General features: G+C 41.4%; 2 protein-coding genes across 14 annotated transcripts in view; one reads left to right on the top strand and one right to left on the bottom strand.

The window, feature by feature from the left end:
- Window positions 1–52: 52 nt before the first annotated feature.
- On the bottom strand, window positions 53–15,517 carry LOC133126394 (septin-2B-like). 12 transcript variants are annotated; one of them, XM_061238575.1, is made up of 14 exons: window positions 14,535–14,550; window positions 14,099–14,343; window positions 13,370–13,406; window positions 12,553–12,667; window positions 10,549–10,635; window positions 9,127–9,250; window positions 7,684–7,818; window positions 7,077–7,194; window positions 6,383–6,484; window positions 6,141–6,286; window positions 4,677–4,760; window positions 2,627–2,687; window positions 1,642–1,702; window positions 53–1,298 (listed from the first exon to the last, which is right to left on the bottom strand). In XM_061238575.1, exons 3-14 carry the CDS (start codon window positions 13,391–13,393, stop codon window positions 1,237–1,239), a joined length of 1,119 nt encoding a protein of 372 aa, XP_061094559.1. In that variant the 5' UTR covers window positions 13,394–13,406; window positions 14,099–14,343; window positions 14,535–14,550; the 3' UTR covers window positions 53–1,236. The 12 variants fall into 12 exon arrangements, with proteins under 12 accessions (XP_061094559.1, XP_061094556.1, XP_061094561.1 ...); XM_061238572.1 differs by lacking the exons at window positions 14,099–14,343; window positions 14,535–14,550 and adding an exon at window positions 15,335–15,517 and having other exon boundaries at window positions 12,553–12,681; XM_061238577.1 differs by lacking the exons at window positions 14,099–14,343; window positions 14,535–14,550 and adding an exon at window positions 15,335–15,469.
- The window catches only part of hdlbpa (high density lipoprotein binding protein a), a 24,839-nt gene continuing 18,087 nt past the window's right edge, over window positions 14,574–21,325 (top strand). Inside the window, exons 1-2 of one of the 2 annotated variants that reach the window (XM_061238571.1) lie at window positions 14,574–14,650; window positions 18,981–19,052. The gene's annotated coding sequence lies outside the window, so the exon portion shown is untranslated. Of the gene's footprint in view, window positions 14,651–16,376; window positions 16,454–18,980; window positions 19,053–21,325 lie in introns of those variants that run through there. The other variant, XM_061238569.1, reaches the window with a different exon arrangement.

Here is a 21,325-nt window from a genome sequence, read left to right as displayed (position 1 = left end):
GCTTCTCAAAATAAAATTCAACATTTAATATAAACTTTATTATAAGAATATCAAACAAAAGTTCAACTATACAATAAAACAGGGTATTCAGAGTGTTCTGCCTGAAATATTAGACCAATCAATACGACCATAAAGACTTCAACAGTTTTGATATGTATTCAGTCAGGCGGCACATTTCACATTTCAAAACCTATAGATTTTAGTTTACATACTCCATTAATTCACTGTAAACAATAGCAACTGAACAGCTCAATGTTCGAGTCACGGTGTAGTGTACCATGAACCACAAGCAGCAAGAACATGCCAGCACTGTGGGTAATAAAGTGCAAAAGGTAAAGAGCAAAGTCACAGGCCCATTAGAACAGGGCAATTCCACGGTGACATACGTTACAACTGCTGGATATTTGGGAAAACCCCAATACAGATACATAAGAGACTGACATATGCTTTTATAACCCTCAGGTGTCAATAACTCTTAGCAGTCTGAACTATGTAGCTGTATTGGGCTTTACCACCCAAATATCCAGCAGTTGTAATGTCAGTCATCGTGGAATTGCCCAAGAGCTACTTCCATACAAACCTTGGTCCACCAAGAGAAAGGCGTCATAGGGGTTAAGAGTCTTAAGAACTTTGACATACTGTAGTCTCACCATTACAAAAATGGGGAAATAATTACAATGCACTTCCTGGTTTGATACAGAAATGCACTACTATGACCATCAAATATATTCAGCAGAGATGCTTGAGTTGGGCATTTTGTGTCATTTTTGTGTCAATACATCTGGATTTTAAACAAAATCCCTGTATCCCCTGGTCTGGAAATACAACAAAATGTAATACAACAAATCTCATGATAAAGCATAACGAATATTACATACAATCTGTGACTCAAACTCACTACCGCTTTGGCTTCAAACTAACAAATAGTAAATTAGTTTAGCTGAACTGAAGCCATTTGGTTTATTTCGCATATTTGCTGGTGTCTGACGGATACTGCAAGAGGTGCTTATGCCCTTCACAGCATCGTCAGGTTTGGCGACAAGCAAACGCACATCCATAACCTGCCTATAGGGCTGGGGCTGCTCATTTAAAACTGGCAAAAATATTACAATTATATTGCTTCATATCACACGAATGTTCCTCAAATTGTTAACTGGTGCTGTACAACATAGTACCGTAACAGACTTTGACATAAGAAGTACGCTATGGACAAATGGGAAACAGGAGTGGTAATGGTTACGGAAGATCCGGACTCTCTCTGCTGCTCTTCTGACCGGTCTTGACCTGCTGATCAGCACCTGTGAGAAACAATCCAATTACTGACCGTTAGATAGCGTAGCCCCTCCCCCTCCATTCAGAAGCATGTCTGTACACAGCACACAGTGAAGATGTGTCACAGGGAATGCTGAAGACACTCTCCCAATTCATTTCACATACCGAAAAACACCTGCATTATGCAAAAAATGTGGTTATGAGAGGTACCGTCTAAACTAGCACATCTCATTGCTGAGAAACAGAAACTACTCAGGGCCCATGAAACCTGCTCCAGGGGTTGTGCGACGAGCAAGGGGCTCCAGGTCATTGGGGTGTGCGGCAGGAGTTTTGCCAAACCCTTCGCACGAGGGGGTAGTCGTCCCTCACCTTCTCCCTGCCTTTTCATTTGGGCCTGCATCTTGGCGATCATTTCCTGCATGCGTCGCAGCTGGGGAAGGAACCAGAGCGAATGAGCGGGTTTGAGACCAGAGACAGGCAAGGGTAGGCTCCCACTTGTCTGAGCGCCCCATTGCAGGTAGCGCTCACGCTGCATACAGTTTGAAGAACCCCAGACTTGTAGACTGAATGAAAGCACCAACAAGCAGCTTCTGTACTGTACACTCACCTGCTTCTAGTCACTGTTCTACCTACAATGACCTTCGCACATACAGGCAAAGCAATTATTATTATTAATAATAATAATAATAATAATAATAATAATAATAATAATAATAATAATAATAATAATAATATATATATATATATATATATATTTTTTTTTTTTTTTATTTTATTTTTTTTTACTGTCGACATTGGGGGAGGCTTTGTCTTCGGCATTGTTCATTATCATCACTTCAATGCGAAACTACCATTTTTTGAAGCGTGTCGGTGTTGTTTGACGATCTACTCCCTTCAATGATCTGCACAGGGTCCTTTCATATCTCTGTTGCGTAGTGACGAATCATGACGTGACATGCTGTAGAACTTCCAAAGCACACATTCAGAACTTAGCTTTCCTACCGTTGCCTAAAAGAAAAGCCATGAAAATATTATTTTGTCCATTTGCTTGTCTCAGTTAAGGTCTTAGAAGTGTATCCACTATGTATAGGCAAGTATTTTGCCATAACAGAACATTAAATTAATACTTTAGGTGGCTACGTTGTCACCCACACAGCACTTTTGATAAAAGCAGCAGTTTTTAAACATACACTCCATCGTACTTCCAGTGCTTGATTACTAGTTTCCACCAATCAAAATACTACGTCATGATACGTCACCACGCAACAGAGATATACAAGGACCCCGAGCAAAAGAGTAGATGCATGTAGAGAGAGGTTTGTGAGGGATTAAGAGTGACTGAAGATGATCCTACCTCAGCCTCCTTCTCCAGGAGGATCTTGTCCTTGTCCACTCCAACCATTTCAGCTCCTTTCCTGCAACACAAGGGACAGGGAGTGGGTGATTTCCTCACAAAGCGACCTTCGTGACACATTAATAAGAAAATGTAAAATAAATTCATGTATTTTTAAAGGTTTTAAATAAAACTTTGGCAATAACATTGCATTTATACAATTAGTTGGACCGCTATCTTCAGAGTCACTGGTAGAGGGCAGATGGGAGTCAGTTTAGATCAGTTTTATACATAATTATTGCTATTATGGCAGTGGCTATGTGGTGTATTTGTAAATACATGCTTGAATATGGCTACATGTGACAGTGAGAGGGAGAGAAAAACTTATACATTTAAACTGAGAACTGCATGTAGCTACTGGTAAAACAGGCTCACCCTACCTTTGCATGTAGGTTTTTACAGGCTATATAAAAATAAAAATAAACCCGCCCCACTTGCCATTTTCAATAACACTACGTTACTGCAATTTGTGAGTAAACACTGCCTCATGTGTACTTTGTCTATGTACAGCAGTGTGAAAAGCACCGCTACTGGTACCAAACTCACGGAATAAACTCAGTGTCTGCGCCAATACACAATAACTTTTCTAGTAAAAAGGCATGAGATGCAACCAATTTTCTGAAGTGATTTGAGCTCTTACTGTGTATGATCCTCCAAGTCTATTCTATTATGGCTTTCGGCTTTAGAAGAACCACTTCAAAGAAAGATTAGACTTTGTGCTGAGGAGCATTATGACAACAGCGAGATGAAGCCGGCCCTCTCATATTCCAACAACAGCAGCGGCCCCTGCGGGCGGAGCTCCAAAGGGCCTGCGTTGTACAGTCAGTCAGTAGAGGAGAAAACCCAAATAGAGAAGAGGAGGGGAGGGGAGTGAGAGCAGCAGAAAGACAGCAGGGGGCGGTGGAGCGCTGCAGAGGAGGGAGTGAGTGAGGGAAGACAGACGGACCTGCACCTGAGCCCCCGATGGCACCCCCCTCCTCCTCCCTCTCCGGGTCGGCGCTCTGACGGGTTCGTGCTGTGTGACCCTGAGGGAGGCCTGCCGTCTCTCCGCCCCGGGGAGCGGGAGAGGGGCGAATTCCCCGCTCGGAGCCTGTGAGTCATGCATGCACGCGGCATTGGCTGAGGAACAGACGAGGGCACTACGACAATCTGCCGCCTCAGGTGGCTGCGCTCCTTTCTCTCGACAGACGAAGAGCAAAACACAGATCTGCAAGTCGTTAGCGCATCAAAGCGGCCATAATTACAAACATATTTTAGGCCGGATATTACCGTTTGTAACCAAAAGCGCTTTTCTCAGTGTACATCTACTAGATGTACTTTTAGACTAGTATATTTAGATTAGTGCCAGCAAGCGTGTGCTTTATCCAGAATCGGACATTTTGAAGAAAGAAGGCTGCCGGACACAAGCTTTGATTCCCAAAATATTATTCTTATTTTAATCCAGAAACCATCTTTTGGCACCATGTGCCACTTTTGGCTGTTTGATCCGAACTAGTTTTACAATGAGAAAGATATTTCGTGCGTCAAAGCTCAAGTGTGCCAAAGCAGTCGAGATTATTCCCAGCCAGAACCTCCATAATCCACGTGTGCTTTACCCTTGCTAAACAGAATTGTACATTTTAAGATACGGAGGGCAACTCTGAAAGCGTACGTGCACATGTGTGTGTGGGTGTACGCACACGAACATGTTTTTATGGTCTCATCGTCACAGAGGGAATGTTCTGCTCACCACAGGGCTCACAACTCCTATGTAAAAAGGACACCACCGTTTTCACTGTAAATAAATGACGATAGCACACCGGTTTCAGTTGCAAAGCTAAAGTCAATACGCCGCAGGTGAACCGCCCTTTCCACTGCTCATTATCCGCGCTCCAGCTGAAGGTTGTGGCAGCAGGTGAAGCCAGCCAGGCTCGGGGAGGTCTGGGAGGAGGGGAAAGACAGGTGGAAAGGCACGTACGCAGGAGACAGGTACGCAGGAGACAGAGGGAGAATGTAACCGTGGGAGGACAACCTGCCGCCTCGTTTCAGGCGCTCGGAGCGGAAGTTCTCGTAGTGCAGGTCCTGGGTCACCTCCTGCAGATCCTGCATGTGGGTACTGGGGGAAAGACCAGCCGCACTTAGACAAAGAACTTCCAGTTCCAGTGTAAACACCGCGGTTTGTAAGCATTACATTACATTATGTGGCATTTAGCAGACGCTTTTATCCAGAGCGACGTACAACAAAGTGCAAATCAAACAAGCATTTTGACAGACAACAATTTTTGTTGTGTTGGCTCTGTACTGCGACAAGCTGGATTTGAAATGAAATGTGAATGAGGCTGAAGTGCAATCAACTTGAATGAGGGTATTAAATCCATATCTGGTGAAGTGTGTACGAATTATAGACGTTTTTATGCATAGTTCCTCCATTGGGGCGGCCTGTAGCGTAGTGGTTAAGGTAAATGACTGGGACACGCAAGGTTGGTGGTTCTAATCGTGGTGTAGCCACAATAAGATCTGCACAGCCGTTGGGCCCTTGAGCCCTTAACCCTGCATTGCTCCAGGGGAGGATTGTCTCCTGCTTAGTCTAATCAACTGTATGGCGCTCTGGATAAGAGCGTCTGCCAAATGCCAATAATGTAATGTAATGTAATTCCCGCCCCACTTCAAATCCAATGTGCCTAGCAGAGCCAAAAATGTCCTCATTATTGTCCTACATTTTCTCAAGATCTTTACCATTCAAACCACAAAGATTGACAGCACTGTAAGCATTCTAAAATTTGCAATAGGAAAAACAGTAATAATTTGGCTATTGCACCTGCCGTTCCGTGATAGTATGGTTTCCTGTACACGTGCAAAAGAGGCAAATCATGGCAGCCCAGGGTAAAACATGGACCGAGATATGAGCGGCAAGCAAATCGCTGTGAGTTTCAGTTTCTATTTATGGAATACACACTCAGTGAGCACTTTATTAGGTATCTTAGACTTATTTCTTAGACTTAAGTCTTCTGCCTAAGCTGCTTAAGCTGCTGTAGCCTATCCACATAGAAGTTTGATGCATTATGTGTTCAGAGATGCTCTTCTGCATACCACTGTTGTAATGTGTGGTTTTTTGCGTTACTGTCACTTTCCTGTCAACCTTGACCAGTCTGGCCCTTCTCCTCTGACCTCTCTCAGTAACTGCCTTTTCTGCCTGCAGAACTGCTGTGCACTGGATGTTTTTTGCTTTTCGCACCATTCTCTGAAAACTCTAGAGACTGTTATGCATGAAAATCCCAGGAGACCAGCAGTTTTTCAGATGCTCTGAAACCACCGTCTGGCACTTCCACAGTCAAAGTCACTTTGATCACATATCTACCACATTCTAACGTGGTCGGAAAAACATCTGAACCTCTGGACCATGTCTGTATACTTATGCATTTAGTTGCTGCCACATGATTGGCTGAAGAAATAATTAAACAGTTTATATTCATTTTAAAGCAGGGGAAAGGCTCACATGAGCATGGTGCGCAGCTTGAGGAAGTCGTTGTGCTCAGGGTTCTCCACCTCCACCCCCCCCCAGGGATACAGGCGGCCACGGACCCTCTTCCCCTTAGCCTCGATCTGCTGGTTTGAGCCCACCACCGCAAAGGGAACGCTGGCCTGAAGGTGAGAAAGAGAAACGCTGGTCAGTCGCAGTTCTACCCCAGAATGACGGGCAGGGGAGGCGGGTGGAAGGCGTAGGGGTGTAAAGTCTACCTTCAGAATACGCGTCTGCTCCTTGAAGTCCTCGTCCTCATCGGACTCTGCGTCGGGAAGGTGGTAGATCTTGATGTCGTGCTCCTCGATCTCGTCCAGCACCTGCGAGAAGAGCGTAGCTGGTGGTCAAGCAGCCATCTGCTGCTGCATTGGACTAATGCCTTCCGATAGGTTTCCCTTGTTACGCGCTTGAAACGTTCACATTTTTTAACCCCACTGTGTTAACAAAAAAAACACTACAGCATGAACAAAATTTTCAAATCTTCAGGTTTCTTTTCATAAGACGGACATTCAGGAAAATCCCTCATTATGTCTCTTGTACCATTCTCTCTTAACTATTACACTGGGTAGGCCTGCAGAGAATGGGCTCCCCTTCTACAGCTGGGTTCCTCCCAAGATTTACACTTCAATTGCTAAATTTTTAGTGATTTCAGGCCTGGGCTTTTTGGCAAATTTAATTTTGTATTTCTGTCTGTTTGTATTTTTGTCTTTGTGTCAGTGTCTCTAAGTGCTATACAAAAAAAAGTTGAATTGAACGCTTCTACAAGATCAAGCTGCCTTTTGTATAAACTTTTGCGTCCAATGAATGCACAGAAATTGGCAAATTGGTACATACCCCAACCAGACAAAAGTCAGTCAAAGGGGAAGATCATTGAGCTAATCTAGATCAGGAGAGCAGAGGAGCCGCGCTCACCCTGCGCTTGAACCTCTCGCGCTCCTTTAGGGTTAGGGTGTCAGCCTTGGCGATGACAGGTACCACGTTGACCTTGTTGTGAATGGCCTTCATGAACTGAACATCCAGTGGCTTCAGACTGCAGCAGCAGAGACAGGGCACAACAGGGGGGTGGATGAGAGGACCCACTTAACTCATTGATACACAACACGTGTATCAAAATCAGATGTAATCAAGACAAAGGTCCGCCCAAGCATTTTGTTCCAATCAGCTACATTTTCTAATTAGCATAAGTATTCAGCCACGACATAGAACTAATAAACAAAATGAGCTGGATGAGTTCATGGGCGGATGACATTGCATGACTTTTACTTTCTGACCTTATAGACTTTCCACCTCGAAATGTATTACATTTAAAATCAGTTGATTTAAAATCAACTGAAACTTCAGTTAACTTCATTTAATAATGTTTAAACATTCAGCGGTGGGGAAATGTGGAACAATTCTCTGCGAAAATGCTATTTGATGCCATTTGTTTTTTGAATTGCTATTGAATTTACAGAGTTGCAAAGCAGGGACACCCCCCGTTGTCGCTCTGCCACTAGGGTGCACCAAGCACTCCTCTCACCCGTGCCCCAGAGGGGAGATGAAGTAGAAGCAGCAGTGCACTCTGTTGTCCACTATGTGCCTGCGGTTCAGGCCACTCTCGTCGTACAGGTAGCGTTCAAACTGGTTATCAACGTAGGAGATGATGGTTCTGAAGCTGAAATTGTATACAGTATAATGAGCAGCAATCTTGTGAAAACAAAAACATACATCATACAGGCGCCTTGGTAGTCTCTCATGTGAAAATAATCCAATGAGAGCAGCACAAAACGGCACTGACAAGCTCAAATCATTCCAATATTTGACGACGGGAAAACAAACATTAGATATGATGTTCTGCCACTTTTGGAATACGCTCCTCTGGAATGCCTGTTTGTGAGCTGGGGAAACCTCATCTTTCCAACATTCCAGATGTTTCCGGTCTGTAGATATTTTAGCAGGACTAGAGTTTACACAAAGAGAGTGGGAGACACAAGGAATATGGAACAATGGGGTGCTACACGTGGAGTGACAAGGGTTGGGGTCCTGTCACCAAATTACCCATGGGGGGGAAGCATGCTATTTGTCATTAAATTAATAACTAATAACACTGTGCCACAACCTTGTCTCAAGCATTAAAATGCATGCTTTTTCTTTACACACTTGTAGCTCAAGGAGAGTTTTGTTTGTTTTGTCGGTTTGATAAGATAATCAACTGCACATTGATAATATTCCCTGCATACTTTACTTTATACCATGTCAACACTGTTCTGTTAATTTTCTATTAGAACCAATGCATTTGAGAAGACTTTCAAACTCTCTTCCACACTAGAAACATAGTCTTGAGGCCTATTTCATGATTAAAAAACTATTTATTCATGATTCAAGAGATTAGGCAAGACTAGCCACTGTTACTTCCAAAAGTGAGCTTTTGATTCACCACTCCTTCAGGACAATTTAAAAACTTGTCACAGCTCTTCTATAGGAATACCATTTTATGTTCACTGAGGTCACAAGCATGATCAGCAAAAACATCACAGAAATGTGAATTCAGTGACACACCATGGTTTCATTTTGAACTATGGTACATTTCCAAACGCACACAGAACATTTGTATACTTGTATATATATGAGACTATGCAACCGTAAGCCACAGGCATGCAATCCATTCATTTACATTTCTGTCAACACTGAATGCTATACTTGATGCGAATGCGTTACGGCAGAGGCGCAGAGCGAGGCGCAGAGCGAGGGGCAGAGCGAGGGGCAGAGCGAGGGGCAGAGCGAGGGGCAGAGCGAGGGGCAGAGCGAGGGGCAGAGCGAGGCGCAGAGCGAGGCGCAGAGCGAGGCGCAGAGCGAGGGGCAGAGCGAGGGGCAGAGCGAGGGGCAGAGCGAGGGGCAGAGCGAGGGGCAGAGCGAGGGGCAGAGCGAGGGGCAGAGCGAGGCGCAGAGCGAGGGGCAGAGTGCGGCGCAGAGTGAGGCGCACCAGTCTTGGCTGTTGATGGCGTCTCCATATCCGGGCGTGTCCACCACGGTGAGCCGGAGCTTCACCCCCCGTTCCTCGATCTCCACGGTAGATGCCTCAATCTGAACAGTATGCTCTATCTTTTCTGCAGGATAACAGCGGGTTTCAAAAGGACAATGTCAAAATGACTTTCCACTTGAAGCAGATTCCTAAAGGCTGGCTCATTATTCACTAACCAGTCTTCCACTCCTAAAATATCCAGTACATTCTTGTCAGTGCACGGATCAATTCCATTTCATTTTATTTCAGCTAAGGGAATTAACTGGAATTAATTGATTGAGAAATACCCAATGTGCTATGAGAATTCATTGAATTTCAGCTCATTTTCAAAATGAATTCAATTGAAAGGTATCGAACCCAAATCTAGCTCTTATAAATAACATTTCCCGGGCTGCTGGGTGACTTCTTCCATTAAGGCACTGTTCCTACTGTGCCTACTATCAATCATAGACCATGCCACACAGCAGGGCAACACACATTTGGCAGTAGTATGATTGTGTTTATTGTTTGTATGCAAGAAACTGAAAATTGACTAGTTATGGCTGCTCAGCAGGTAATGACCATGTCACTATGGGCTACATTACTCATGATGGAAGAGAGGTCCGAGTAGAGTAAAGTACCCTGCATGGGTGAACCCAACCCAACAGAATATTTTGAAATGGCACCTGCACACCAAAAAGGGTGCTGATTTCCCAATGCTGCATATGGACTTAATATATGGACTTAAAAAGCAATTACAAGTAGGCTAATAAGGAAACCACCATAACAAGAGTTAAAGAAACTAACCACAGTTTTAGTGTTTGATGAAATTAAATTACAAGAAGCAATACATGTGCTGCAACAGAATCAGAACTCAGACTAGATTAGATTACAAAAGTATAGCATGCTCCACTCCACAAACTGAACCAACAAAATGCGAACTCAACTTCACACAAAATCCTAAATCTATTATCAGGCATTTATAAATTTCCTGACAGTGAATTATGAAAATGAACATAATAGATGAAACTCTAGCCTGTTGAATAGCAAATTCAAATTGACTGGCTGAGGGGGAAGGCCCAGTTGTGCCAGTGAGTCATGGAAGTCAATTTTGAGGCTAAGAAATAAGAGAAAGACAGGCTGTTTGGAAAATCATTAAGAAGAAAGAGAGCACTGGTGAGCTCAGCAATTGCAATGTGACTCGTAAATCATTTTCACCGTTTCATTTCAAATCCAATGTGCTGGAGTAAAGAGTCAAAAGAACAGAAATTGTACCACTGTCCAAATATTTACAGACTGCACTATATAACAAGAAACAGCCTGTAATTGCAGTATGGTTGGATTAACCACCAGCAAAAGCCAACAGTCAAGTCGAAAGGTTAAGTAGAGAAGAGAATGGCTTGCCTGCAGCCCCTGGGATTATACGCTCTGGGTACAAGTCCGTGAGGAACAGGCTGTTGATAAGGGTGGACTTCCCCAAACCAGACTCTCCTGTAAATGGAGGAAGAAAATTACCTAAGCAAGTCAGCTCCAGAATTATTGGCACCCCTGACTGGCAATGCACAAAGTACTTAAAAAAACAAAAACAATATAATCCTTTAGATAATATGTTGCAACAGAACCAACCAAAATCAAACATTCATTTAATAAAAAAAATGATTCCGTAATTATCGGCACCCCTGGTTTAGTACTCTTTTCCTGTAATGCTTGACAAGGTTAATGAACACATTTAGAGAGATTTTGGACCATTCCTCAATGCAGATCCTTGCAAGATCCTTCACATGCTTGTGTTTGCGCACATTAACTGCTCTCTTCAGTTCAACACACAGGTTTCGATTGGATTATGGTCCGGTGCCTGAGATGGCCTTGGAATAATTCACACTAAAATACCTACCTGCAGTGCCTAATCTGTTCTAGCATAAGAGCCATTCCAGGTCAACGCAAAGAGGTTGCACCACATTGACCTCTTGGAATTTTCAATTTTTCTGTGTGTTAGTAGACAACTATGAGATATAGAATTCCGGAAATCTTGAGCTTCATACTCCATTTTGTTTTCCCTGTAGAGCCAATTAAAGTTTGCCGGGTGTCGCAATGAAAACAGAATGTGATATTTAGAGTCCATAACTTTGTAGACAAATGCCATAAATCTTAGTAAATTTGTATGTAGAGGTAATTTTGTATGAATCTCTGGTGGCGGGAATTTAAAAAAAAATCTAATTAAATTGAGAATTATTATTTTATTTTTTTTGAGTGAGGATTAAGAAATCCTAACAGCATTTTATAAGACCAGCTGGTGTGTTTTTATTATCACTAAAAATAAGATAGGGCATTCCAAAGTCATCCAATGGAAAAAGAAAATATTTGCACAAGGAGCCAATGTTACTTTCTATATAGGCTTTGAGGGTGGTTCAGTTCCATTTCAGTTCAGTTCATCATCCATCCTCTCTTGCACAGCACCTGTCAAGTTTGCCAGTTGCACATCACAGCTTTAGTCAGGAAATTCCACCTTCGAGGGAAGATGGTGGGAATGTGTTAAAGTGGAGACGAACCCAGCCTGGCTCTTCCCTCCCTGCCCAATTCTCTCTCCCAGTCATGATGTACTGTACTGGCCCCCATAGCACTCCTATCTTTTGTGCTAATTCATGTTATAGCATTGTATTTTTAGATTATTATTATTATTGCCTTTTCTTGTAATGGCTTATTTCAGACATTCTATATGATTTGAATTTTGTGTCTTGGTTAGTACAGTTAACACAGTACAGTTCTTTACTGAGGTTGGATTTGTACCTGCCAGGCTGAGAATGTTGCAAGCCAGGTCTGGCATGATTGTTCACATGAATCAGGTGAACGTACTCAAGTTCCTGGGTTGCTGGACAAAAACGTCTGCTAAATTAATGCAATACTGAAAGCAGGCGTTTCCATACAGGGGTGATTCCTGACTTAATTAACGGTCATCAAAACGTTTGATGACCATGACAACATTGTTACTGATTCTATGGCATTCTCAGTCACTAGATCAGAACCCACCCAATCATTAGTAGGAGATTTTAGAACAACATCTGAGACACTGGTTTCCAGCTCCATCAACAAGGCATAAACTTTCTAGTGGAAAGGGGTTGAATCCCTCCTGCCAGATTCCAGACAATGGTAGATCCTACACCATGGCAGATAAAAGCTTCTCTGGTGACACATGGTGGCTCAATACTCCATTATAGGACTTCACACTTGTATTTCTAACTTTTTTGCCACTACCTGTACATGCTTTGGTCCTAAACCACATAAAACCAGATTTTTTTTCATGACAGGCATGCTTGCACTGCATTCCATGGGACATACCAAGAATAACTGGCATCACAATGTTCTCTGTAGCAAGGAATGATGAATTCTGAGACTACCACAGATACATACCCACCACCATGAGGGTGAATTCGAAGCCTTTTTTGACAGACTTGCGATGGACCTGGTTTGGTAGGTTGGCAAAGCCAACATATCCTGGGGTCTCTGGGTTGGTGAAGGGGCTCTGCTGAGTAGAGAGGTCTGTACCATTAACCCAGTAATTCAACACAGTAAAGCAAACAGATTTCAGAGGGGTTGCAATAAAAGACCACGCACAACAACTAAAATCCAGAAGAGCTGTAGGAAATGGTTAGTTTGGGCAATGTCTGCATTTCCTATGAGAGATGAATTTAAGATATTGATTCTTCACAACTAAGGTAATGTTGGGGGTAAACAACTCTTTAGTTTAAATAGAAGAACACAACTTCTATACAATTTGTCATTACACTTGTGGAGATTGTCTTCTCTCAGGGTAGAGCTTTCAATCAATAAGCACTCTAAGAGCTTATTGAACTTCCAATTTCAAAATCTTGTCAAAATCCATTTCTCAGATTTCCTGAAAGTCAAGGTCAACTTTGTTGTGGCACACTGGGATTGTACACATAGCAACAACAATAAAAGACAGGCTGGAGAGATTAAAATACAAATATATTGAGTAATATAAAAAAAAAAGCTAAACTATTTTAATTAAATTGGATTCCTCAAGTTCACATGTATAAGCATTCATAATCATCCCCCTCTTTCCTTACATAGATTGCTATTCATAAAGCAATATTTAAAGCCCAAATTAAATGGTCTTCTTGCAATGAGACATTTGTATCTCCATGCATCATTCCAACATTGTAACATTCAAGCCTTCACGTGTACACCAGTGACGTGTGGGCCCTACCTTTGGTTTGTCCGACTGCGACATTTTGAGTTACAACCTGGCAGACAGAGATTGCAAATGTATAAATGACATAGGCGCAGTATATCAATTAATCTATACCCAACAACCTCGCCAAAAACAGAATGTATAACATATTGGCAAACAATGACTATAATAAAAACTGAATGAGATGCGTGTATATCGCTGCATTCGGCTACCTAGGTTAATACATAGCCTACATTCGCTTGTAATTGGAAGAATGTAGGCAGTAATTTCCTAAACACCGTTGAGGATTATATCAATTGGGGGTTAGGTCACCCAGATACCTGATCACTTGATGGTAATTAAATCCTAAATAGAAAGACACTAGTCTCGTGTTGAGGCACAAAAACAATTCATTTTTCAATGTTTTTAAATTTAACTACGCCTAAAATAATTTTCAGATTTTTATCATTACGAATGTTTGTCCGTGACTTTTTTGCCCCATGTTATTCAAGGCTCAAGTAGCACGATACCTACCGAGTGAGAATACGACTTCGAACTGTAAGACACAAGTAGACAAACTAGCTCGATATACCAAGTAAGATGAGCATAGCCTATATCTATCCACCAAGCTAGCATTCTCATAATTACTAAGAAAGTTAACCGTGGTCCGCAACAATTAAATATAAAATCAGCTAGGTAACCACTGCCACCTGGTCACAAGTTTAAAAATGACAAAGCGCCCTATTATTCCACACCATTACTTACCTTAACAAACGGTCCGTATGAATACCTTGCACAACAGTTTGCCAACCTGTGGTAGCGTATCGGTTGGAGTGAATGAAATTACCTAAAGTTCCAAAATTGCAGAGAGACGATTGGCGAAATGGCTGTCTAACATTAGCTGTCTTGCAGTCTTCCGAGTAATATCAGGCAGCGCCCCGAAAATATCCATCCAACATCCCACAGCGCCGTTTAGCTCCTAGTCTCGATTAAATCAGCTTTCATTAGATCTGAAACGTGCGAGTTAACAAATTATGAATTTTAATACATTAGCTTGTATTTTTATCCGTGCCGATACGTATGGTTAAATGATCTATTATAATGTAATCACAGGCGTCAAGCAAAATACTACGAGAAAAGTCCCCATTTGAATTTCTGGAAATACATTCGTTTATATGAGCGGGCAAAATGTATAGGCTACCATTTATGTTGTGATGAACCTTAATTCCATCCAGGTATCCTCCTGTAGGAGGATTCATTACAAACAATTGCTGGCCGGTTCCCCGTCCCTAAATGGCTCAATATGCCCTCCTAGTGGTAAGTGTGAAAACTCCAGATCCTTTTAATGATTTCAAATTGGTTTACTTTTTTAACCAACATAGTGAGTAAAGTCTGTTGTGACACGAGATCCACTGTTTCTCGTTGTTTTCGCCTGATCAGAAACAAACTGTGTACACCCCCATACACACATGTACACACTCTCCTCACTGTCAATTTCGTGCTCCGTCATATTTATTATTATTATTATTATTATTATTATTATTATTATTATTATTATTATTATTATTTACATTGCGGTTATTTTTCACAATGTCCTGTGCTTAGCTATTAACAAATCGTAACGTTTATCATTTTAAACCACAATGTGTGCTATCTGTAGATATTCTTGGCCGAGTAGGTGGGTTCGTTACAAAGAAGGGGTACGTTGTTATACATGTTGCATATGCTTCACATGCAGATCTAATCAACCAAAAACACACATACAAACTATATAATTAGTGCATGTACTAGCAGGTCAGCCGAGACGGGATCCAGCATGATTGGATGACAAATGCTCCCGTAAACTCAACTACAAAGTTGTAAGTAATTTGAATTACAACTGGTTGTAGCTAATCGTATTAACCCAATCTTTAACAATATAATGATGACACAAGTACCTGAATACATACAATTAATTTCCCGAGCTTTTATGTTCATTTTTAAACAGCTGTAACAACTGACCTCACTCGTGGTAACAAACCACCCTGTCGGCGGGGTGTCCATTGTTGCAATTTACGGGTTTTCACGTTTCCGATCGAGGCTAATAAACATCATAAATAGTTGATAGGCAGACTGAAGATATTGTCATTGTTATGCAAGCGGTCTCTTCGCAATCGGGTAAAATACAAAAAGTGTCACAACGGACCAAAATCTCCCTTATGGCCATGGAGAAGCCTATTAGCTCCAGCGGGCAGAATGAGACACTCATTTTCAGCTTTAGCTAATTAAGTTGTTTTGTATGTCGTTAAAGATGCTAAACGTTAAACATATAGGCTGCGTCATTTTCTAAGTTAAATGTTATACTAATGAACTAATCGTGGTCTTTAATCAAGACCTTGATGAGTAGAATCAGCTGTCCTAGTCCTGTGCTAAAACAACAACCTGCAAATACACCGGCCCTGTGCTAAAACAACAACCTGCAAATACACCGGCCCTTTCTGGATAAGATTGGACACCCCTGATGTAAGCAATTGAAAATGAAGACAACACGTGACACGTCTTGAAAGTATTAGGGACTCTGCATCTTTTTGGCAGTTTCAGGAAGCTTATAGTCAACATACGGTAATTTTAAACGTATAGGGCTAACGGCGACTCAGAATTATTTAACAATGATCTTACATTATTTTATACCAGATATGCATGTCATGCTTCTCTCGGTCAATGATTCAGGAGTTACTGACACAATTTTCTAAACACGAGTTTAAAATGTTAACTTCTGATTTTTGATAGTTAATGTGTTATTTGTATGTGACACGTTTTGAAGATGTCTTGAAACATTTCGTCAGAGTCAACACCTGGGAACTCTCATGGCGCTTGTCGCAAATGTAGCAAACCACATTCGAAAGGAAATGAAAAAATATTCCATAGCCTATAGTTTCCTTTATCACCAAAGTGTTTTAGCCATTCATTTTTTTCCCTTAAAATATGTGGTTCGTAATAGTGCTAGGTTCTGACGTGGCTGTAAGCCATTGGAAGCTTAGCCCTGGTATAAATATGACAGGCTTGTAGGCCGTTCGTTCACTGTTGGAGTGTCATTATAGACTTCTGCACCATATCGGGCAGACAGGAACACTAACACAAGTAAGTAACAAATTATACCCAAATAATGTTTCACGAATCCCGATTGTAGCTATTATGACGAGGGTGTAGTATCCGTTTCGTAACATTTGTAGAAAGGCATGGTATTGCTGGCTGCGAATGGCTTTTGTTAGAGAAAGATCCTCACCGTGAAAAATGTGCACAGGCTCGACTCCATGTCAATTTCTCCAGATTGTTTAGCCTTCTACCATACTGCCTACGTGGACTGTACAAGAACAGCAGAGTAATGATATAATTCAGAAAACATAAACATATGTTTGTCTAGTCAACGACACGAACCGTATTTCATCCGTGTTTTTGGAGGCATTTCCTGATTGCTTTCAACATTTTTATTCATTGTATTTTAATCAAGTTTCCAAATGGAGTCTGATCGCTAGCTAGCTAGCTACGTGTCACATCCGCGCACGCGCAAGTCAAAGTTTATTCAAGTTTATTAAAGTTCTGTTTCATTAACCATGTTTCGTGGCGAATTTCTCACGTCTTTATTAACTAGAAGGAGGGATATGTTGTTTTTATCGTTGGTTAACTAGCTAATGTTAGTTTGCTAGCCCGTAAAGCAAATGGCATATGGACTTTTTTTTTTTTTTTCATTGTTCACCAACAAATGGCTTGTTTGTTGTTCGTATCAGTTAGCCAGCTACTCTGTTGGCAATCTAATGGTTCTGATAACTACGTAGCTTAATTGGCTAAAGCTTTGCCCATAATTATCTATCGGGACTGGATCCAAGATGTAACATTAGACGTCTCGTGCTGTTGTCTAACATTAGTCAACAAATGTTAGTAATTCAATTATGTTACAAGTAATGTCGTCTTGACATCGATCATCGTTTGATCAGTTCCACATGTTACTTGGTAGCTAGGCCTTAGCCCATTTCTAGTGACAGTGCAGCTTGCTATACTAGCTACGTTGGAATAGGTTCCGGTTTTATTCAGATAGGAGTAACGTTACGCTTTTGCCTTGTCAGTAATGTGTTTTCGCCTAGCCTAGTGAACATTCTCCTTTACTGGCGTAGCAAACGATAGCCTAACTACCGCAAATATTTTGTGTTTTGAAGTTCTTGCTCTGCGAAACCCTGCCTGCCTAGCTAGTAGCAAGGTTGTTTCTTTGACTTGTGTTTACAAACGATTAATTTAATCGTAAATCTAGATGGGCAAGCAAGACATCGGTTATAAGCACAAGTTTGCAGTTAGACTACTAGCAAAGATGTCCCTGCTTTGTCACGCCATGTACCATACCTGTAAAATGTGAGGCCTGTAGATTATAGCGAGCTATTCACAATTGTTGGGTTTTCACATTTGCCTGGCTATATGCAGTCAGGCTGCTGGTGGGAACGGAAAGGGCGTGCGCTGCCGTATGAACAATGTTGGTTATCCGTATGGAAAGCTAAGGGGTAATTCTATAAACATTTGTTATCTTATTTAATGTACGGAAGGTGTCTCCGATAATGTAAAGGTATAAACGTGAGATTTACGACTCTAAGCAGGCCGCTTTATATCAAAGCTCAGTGTTTAGCCTACCATTGTTAACGTACCAATATAGCCATTTATTGGTATTAAGATTTCAGCAGTGGGTTGACTCTTTGCTCCAGCTCTACCTTAGAGCTTGCTGAAAGTGGATATCTCTTAATACCTGTCTGGTGCTCCTGTCCTTCAAATGCATGTCACTTGGAGTACTGTAGAACCAGTGGGTAATCAAATATCCATGGTAGTGGATTACCTAATGCAGGCCACTTGGTGGCTCAAATTTTCAACACTATAGTCTGCACTGTGTGCTGTCCTAGAAGCAACAGGCATTTACTAGCTATGAGGATAACCATGTCTGTATAAATATCTGGCATCTCCTGCAATTTCAGTTGTGAAATGGGATAGTTTTTTGCCTGTGTTCTATCTCAGAATCCCAAAGCAAGTATTGTTCTGTGTAATGTCTAATTATTACCCTCTTTCCCATGTCAGATGCTGTAAGACTGTCACTTGTGGAATTGTTTTCAGAATTACAGAGCAGAATGGTTTTCATAACTAGTTGCATTTGTTTTAGTATGCAAAGTCCATGTTTCTGGTCCTGTAGCCCATGTTGTTGGGACGTTTTTATTCAGTGTGTTACGGTTACTGGAACTGAAAAAGGAAATTTAAGTTATCCATTTTACTAAGATCCTGCATGTCTCTTGTAACTCTTGGAATTAGTTAATTCATCTTCTGTTCAGTAATATAGGCAATCAAACTCATTCTTTCAAACAGTCTTCATTTTGTTGTTCAGAGTGCCCATACTTGTAATAAACCTATGGTTAAAGGGTGCAAATATGCATTTTTGTATTAACTGAGTTCATTGTGATTTCTCTAGTTTGATGCAACAGGACGCTGACCGTTTGCAGGAAGCCTCAGTCTGTGTGCCTTTTGATAGAATGTTATAGCAGAATCGCTTTGTAGCTCAGCGAGCCCAGTGAACGAATGGTCAGGCTCATATTTTGCAGAACCTTGCCGTGTGCTTTAATGGCTTGTTTTCAAATTTCAGGCAAAAGCTGGCAGGCTGACGCGAACGGGCAGCTTTACAGGACGGATTATCTGGTAACTGACCATTTAGCTGGTAAGGTCTGATGCCTTGTTTTTGACTTCTCCATGCTTTTGTTCTAACCCACCGTTTTAAAAATGGTTTTAATAAATGCTTTTTTATGTTTCCAATGCTGATGTAACACTCACTACTGGTAATTGAAAGTACTGGGGGGGTCATTAAAGAAAATTGTTCAAAGGGTTAAGCAGTGATCGCTCATTCCACCAGGTTTTGTTTTTGTTTTTGTTTGTCCACTTATGCCCTGGAATCTGACAGTAAACAGAAGCTGCTCGGTTGACGCTCTTTTGTGTCGCGCTCTGTCAAAAGCTTTTTTGATCTGGTTTAACGGGCTACAAAATTATGTGCAGTGTTCTCAGCTGGGCCTGGAGATGTCTGGAGGCCCATGGAGGAAGAGGCCCAAGAAGGGGGCGAGGGCAGCTCTGCGAATCCTGTGAAAGCAGGCAGAGCGCTCAGCGATTCCTGCATGAGCCAGAACTAACATGGAGGAGCATTACGCTGGCATACGCTGCTAACGAGTGCCATAAAACTGACACACCCCCAAAAAGTATTTTAACATTGCTTTATTTTTATGAGCAATACCCATCTGGTCTTGTTCATGTAAAGTAGCAGAGGACGGCTCACACGGAACATTTTGTACTCCAAAATTTCTGGAAACGGGAAGTTCTTGGATTTTCATGCCTCCGTATCTTGTAGGATCGGGACCTCTACGGATTTTATGGGGACTACATGTATGTGATATGAAAACGAATGAGGAAATTAACTGAACTGCCACATGCCACTAATACTCTGTAGAGCTGGCAGAAGCCGTTTACTCCTTTGTGGAAAATTCAAAAAATGTAGTTGCCTGGTGACATTTGAACACGATCAGCATGACTGTCCTTTGAAGAAAAAAAACAAACAAAGAACTTAGTAATCACCTTTCATAAAATCTGATCTAACCGATACTGTTTAGGCTAAATTTAATGGGTATTTTCAGGTAGACTTGAAGGTCTTGAGTCTAGTGATCCCAGTAAATCTAAGTTATGAAGGTTTTGGTGGTGGACTCCAACCCTAACTTGTCATTGTGCCAAGTGCGTTGTGGTCACTGCTTTCGAGTGGAAATTAATTGCAGTTTTGGGCAGGATATTCTTTCCTCCTCTGCTCTGTTATTCATGTATTGCTGTTGTCTGAACTCAAAGGACCAGGGAAATACTCTTACTGAACCTTTCAGGTCATTTATCGTTCATGTTCTGTTTAAAAATGTCATCTTTGCAGTGAGTGAATGCGCAAACAGCCCCCCTTCCCCATTATGTGTATGTTACCCTTTGTTCTCTGCTATCAGGATGTACAGGCATACAATATCCTTTTTGAACTTTTAAGATTTAGACTAATTATTTGTAGTTTTATACAATGGAAAATTAATATTTTGGTTTGCACACCAATCCTGTCCCTTTATTAAAAGGCACATTTCAAAAATGCTAGAATTGTCCATTCGACCATTTATAAGATGGATGAAGACCAATTGTACTTTACAAGTTGTATAACAGGGGGAGGGCACTATCATTCTGCATATGTGTTTCTGTGAAAGTGCCATGCTTGCCTAAAAGGCTCATTTTCACCTGTGGACTTGTTGTAATGGGTGACATAAAATGTCCTATAACAGGAGCAAAATATTACAACTGGCACACAAGATGAGCTGATTTCATGATCTGAAGTGGCCTCCAGTATTATTGGCAGCCTTAATAAAAATGGAGAAAAAAAGGCTGCATATAATAAACTGCATTGATAATGATAGTGCTGTTCAAACATGGGAAAACTATACTTTTATTTCAATAAACGTACTCTTACTCTTTATTTTAATTCTGAAATCCACAGGTGCCAAAATTACTGGCACCCCTAACAATTATTTTAAATAAAATCAAAGTGAAATTGCCAATGCATTTTTACTTAATTTAGTAAATTTATGCCGAAAAGGAACTATATTGTCTTATTGTGCCATTACATCCCGTTTCACTAGAGTTTAGAAAATTAGGTAGCGATGCTAAACTCAGCGTGGGAACGGCTGAAGCACTGTCAGCAGTCACAGACCGTAATTAACCATCACAAGTCCAGTAATGGCTGCAAAAACATGCATAAAAGGATAAACATACCACCTGGCTGTCTAAGGGTAATAATAAAAAGGTGTAAAACATGGAATGGTTGCAAACTTGGCTGGTAGAGGATGCCAGTGTGTAAATGATATCCATTGGACGGTATTGAAGATGGTGAGGGGGGGGAAGCATCGCAGTTTAAGAATTGCTGAGATTGTT

Source organism: Conger conger, chromosome 4 (assembly GCF_963514075.1).
Source record: "Conger conger chromosome 4, fConCon1.1, whole genome shotgun sequence".
Classification (NCBI taxonomy): Eukaryota; Metazoa; Chordata; class Actinopteri; order Anguilliformes; family Congridae; genus Conger; species Conger conger.
This window is presented reverse-complemented; position numbering and strand designations above follow the sequence as displayed.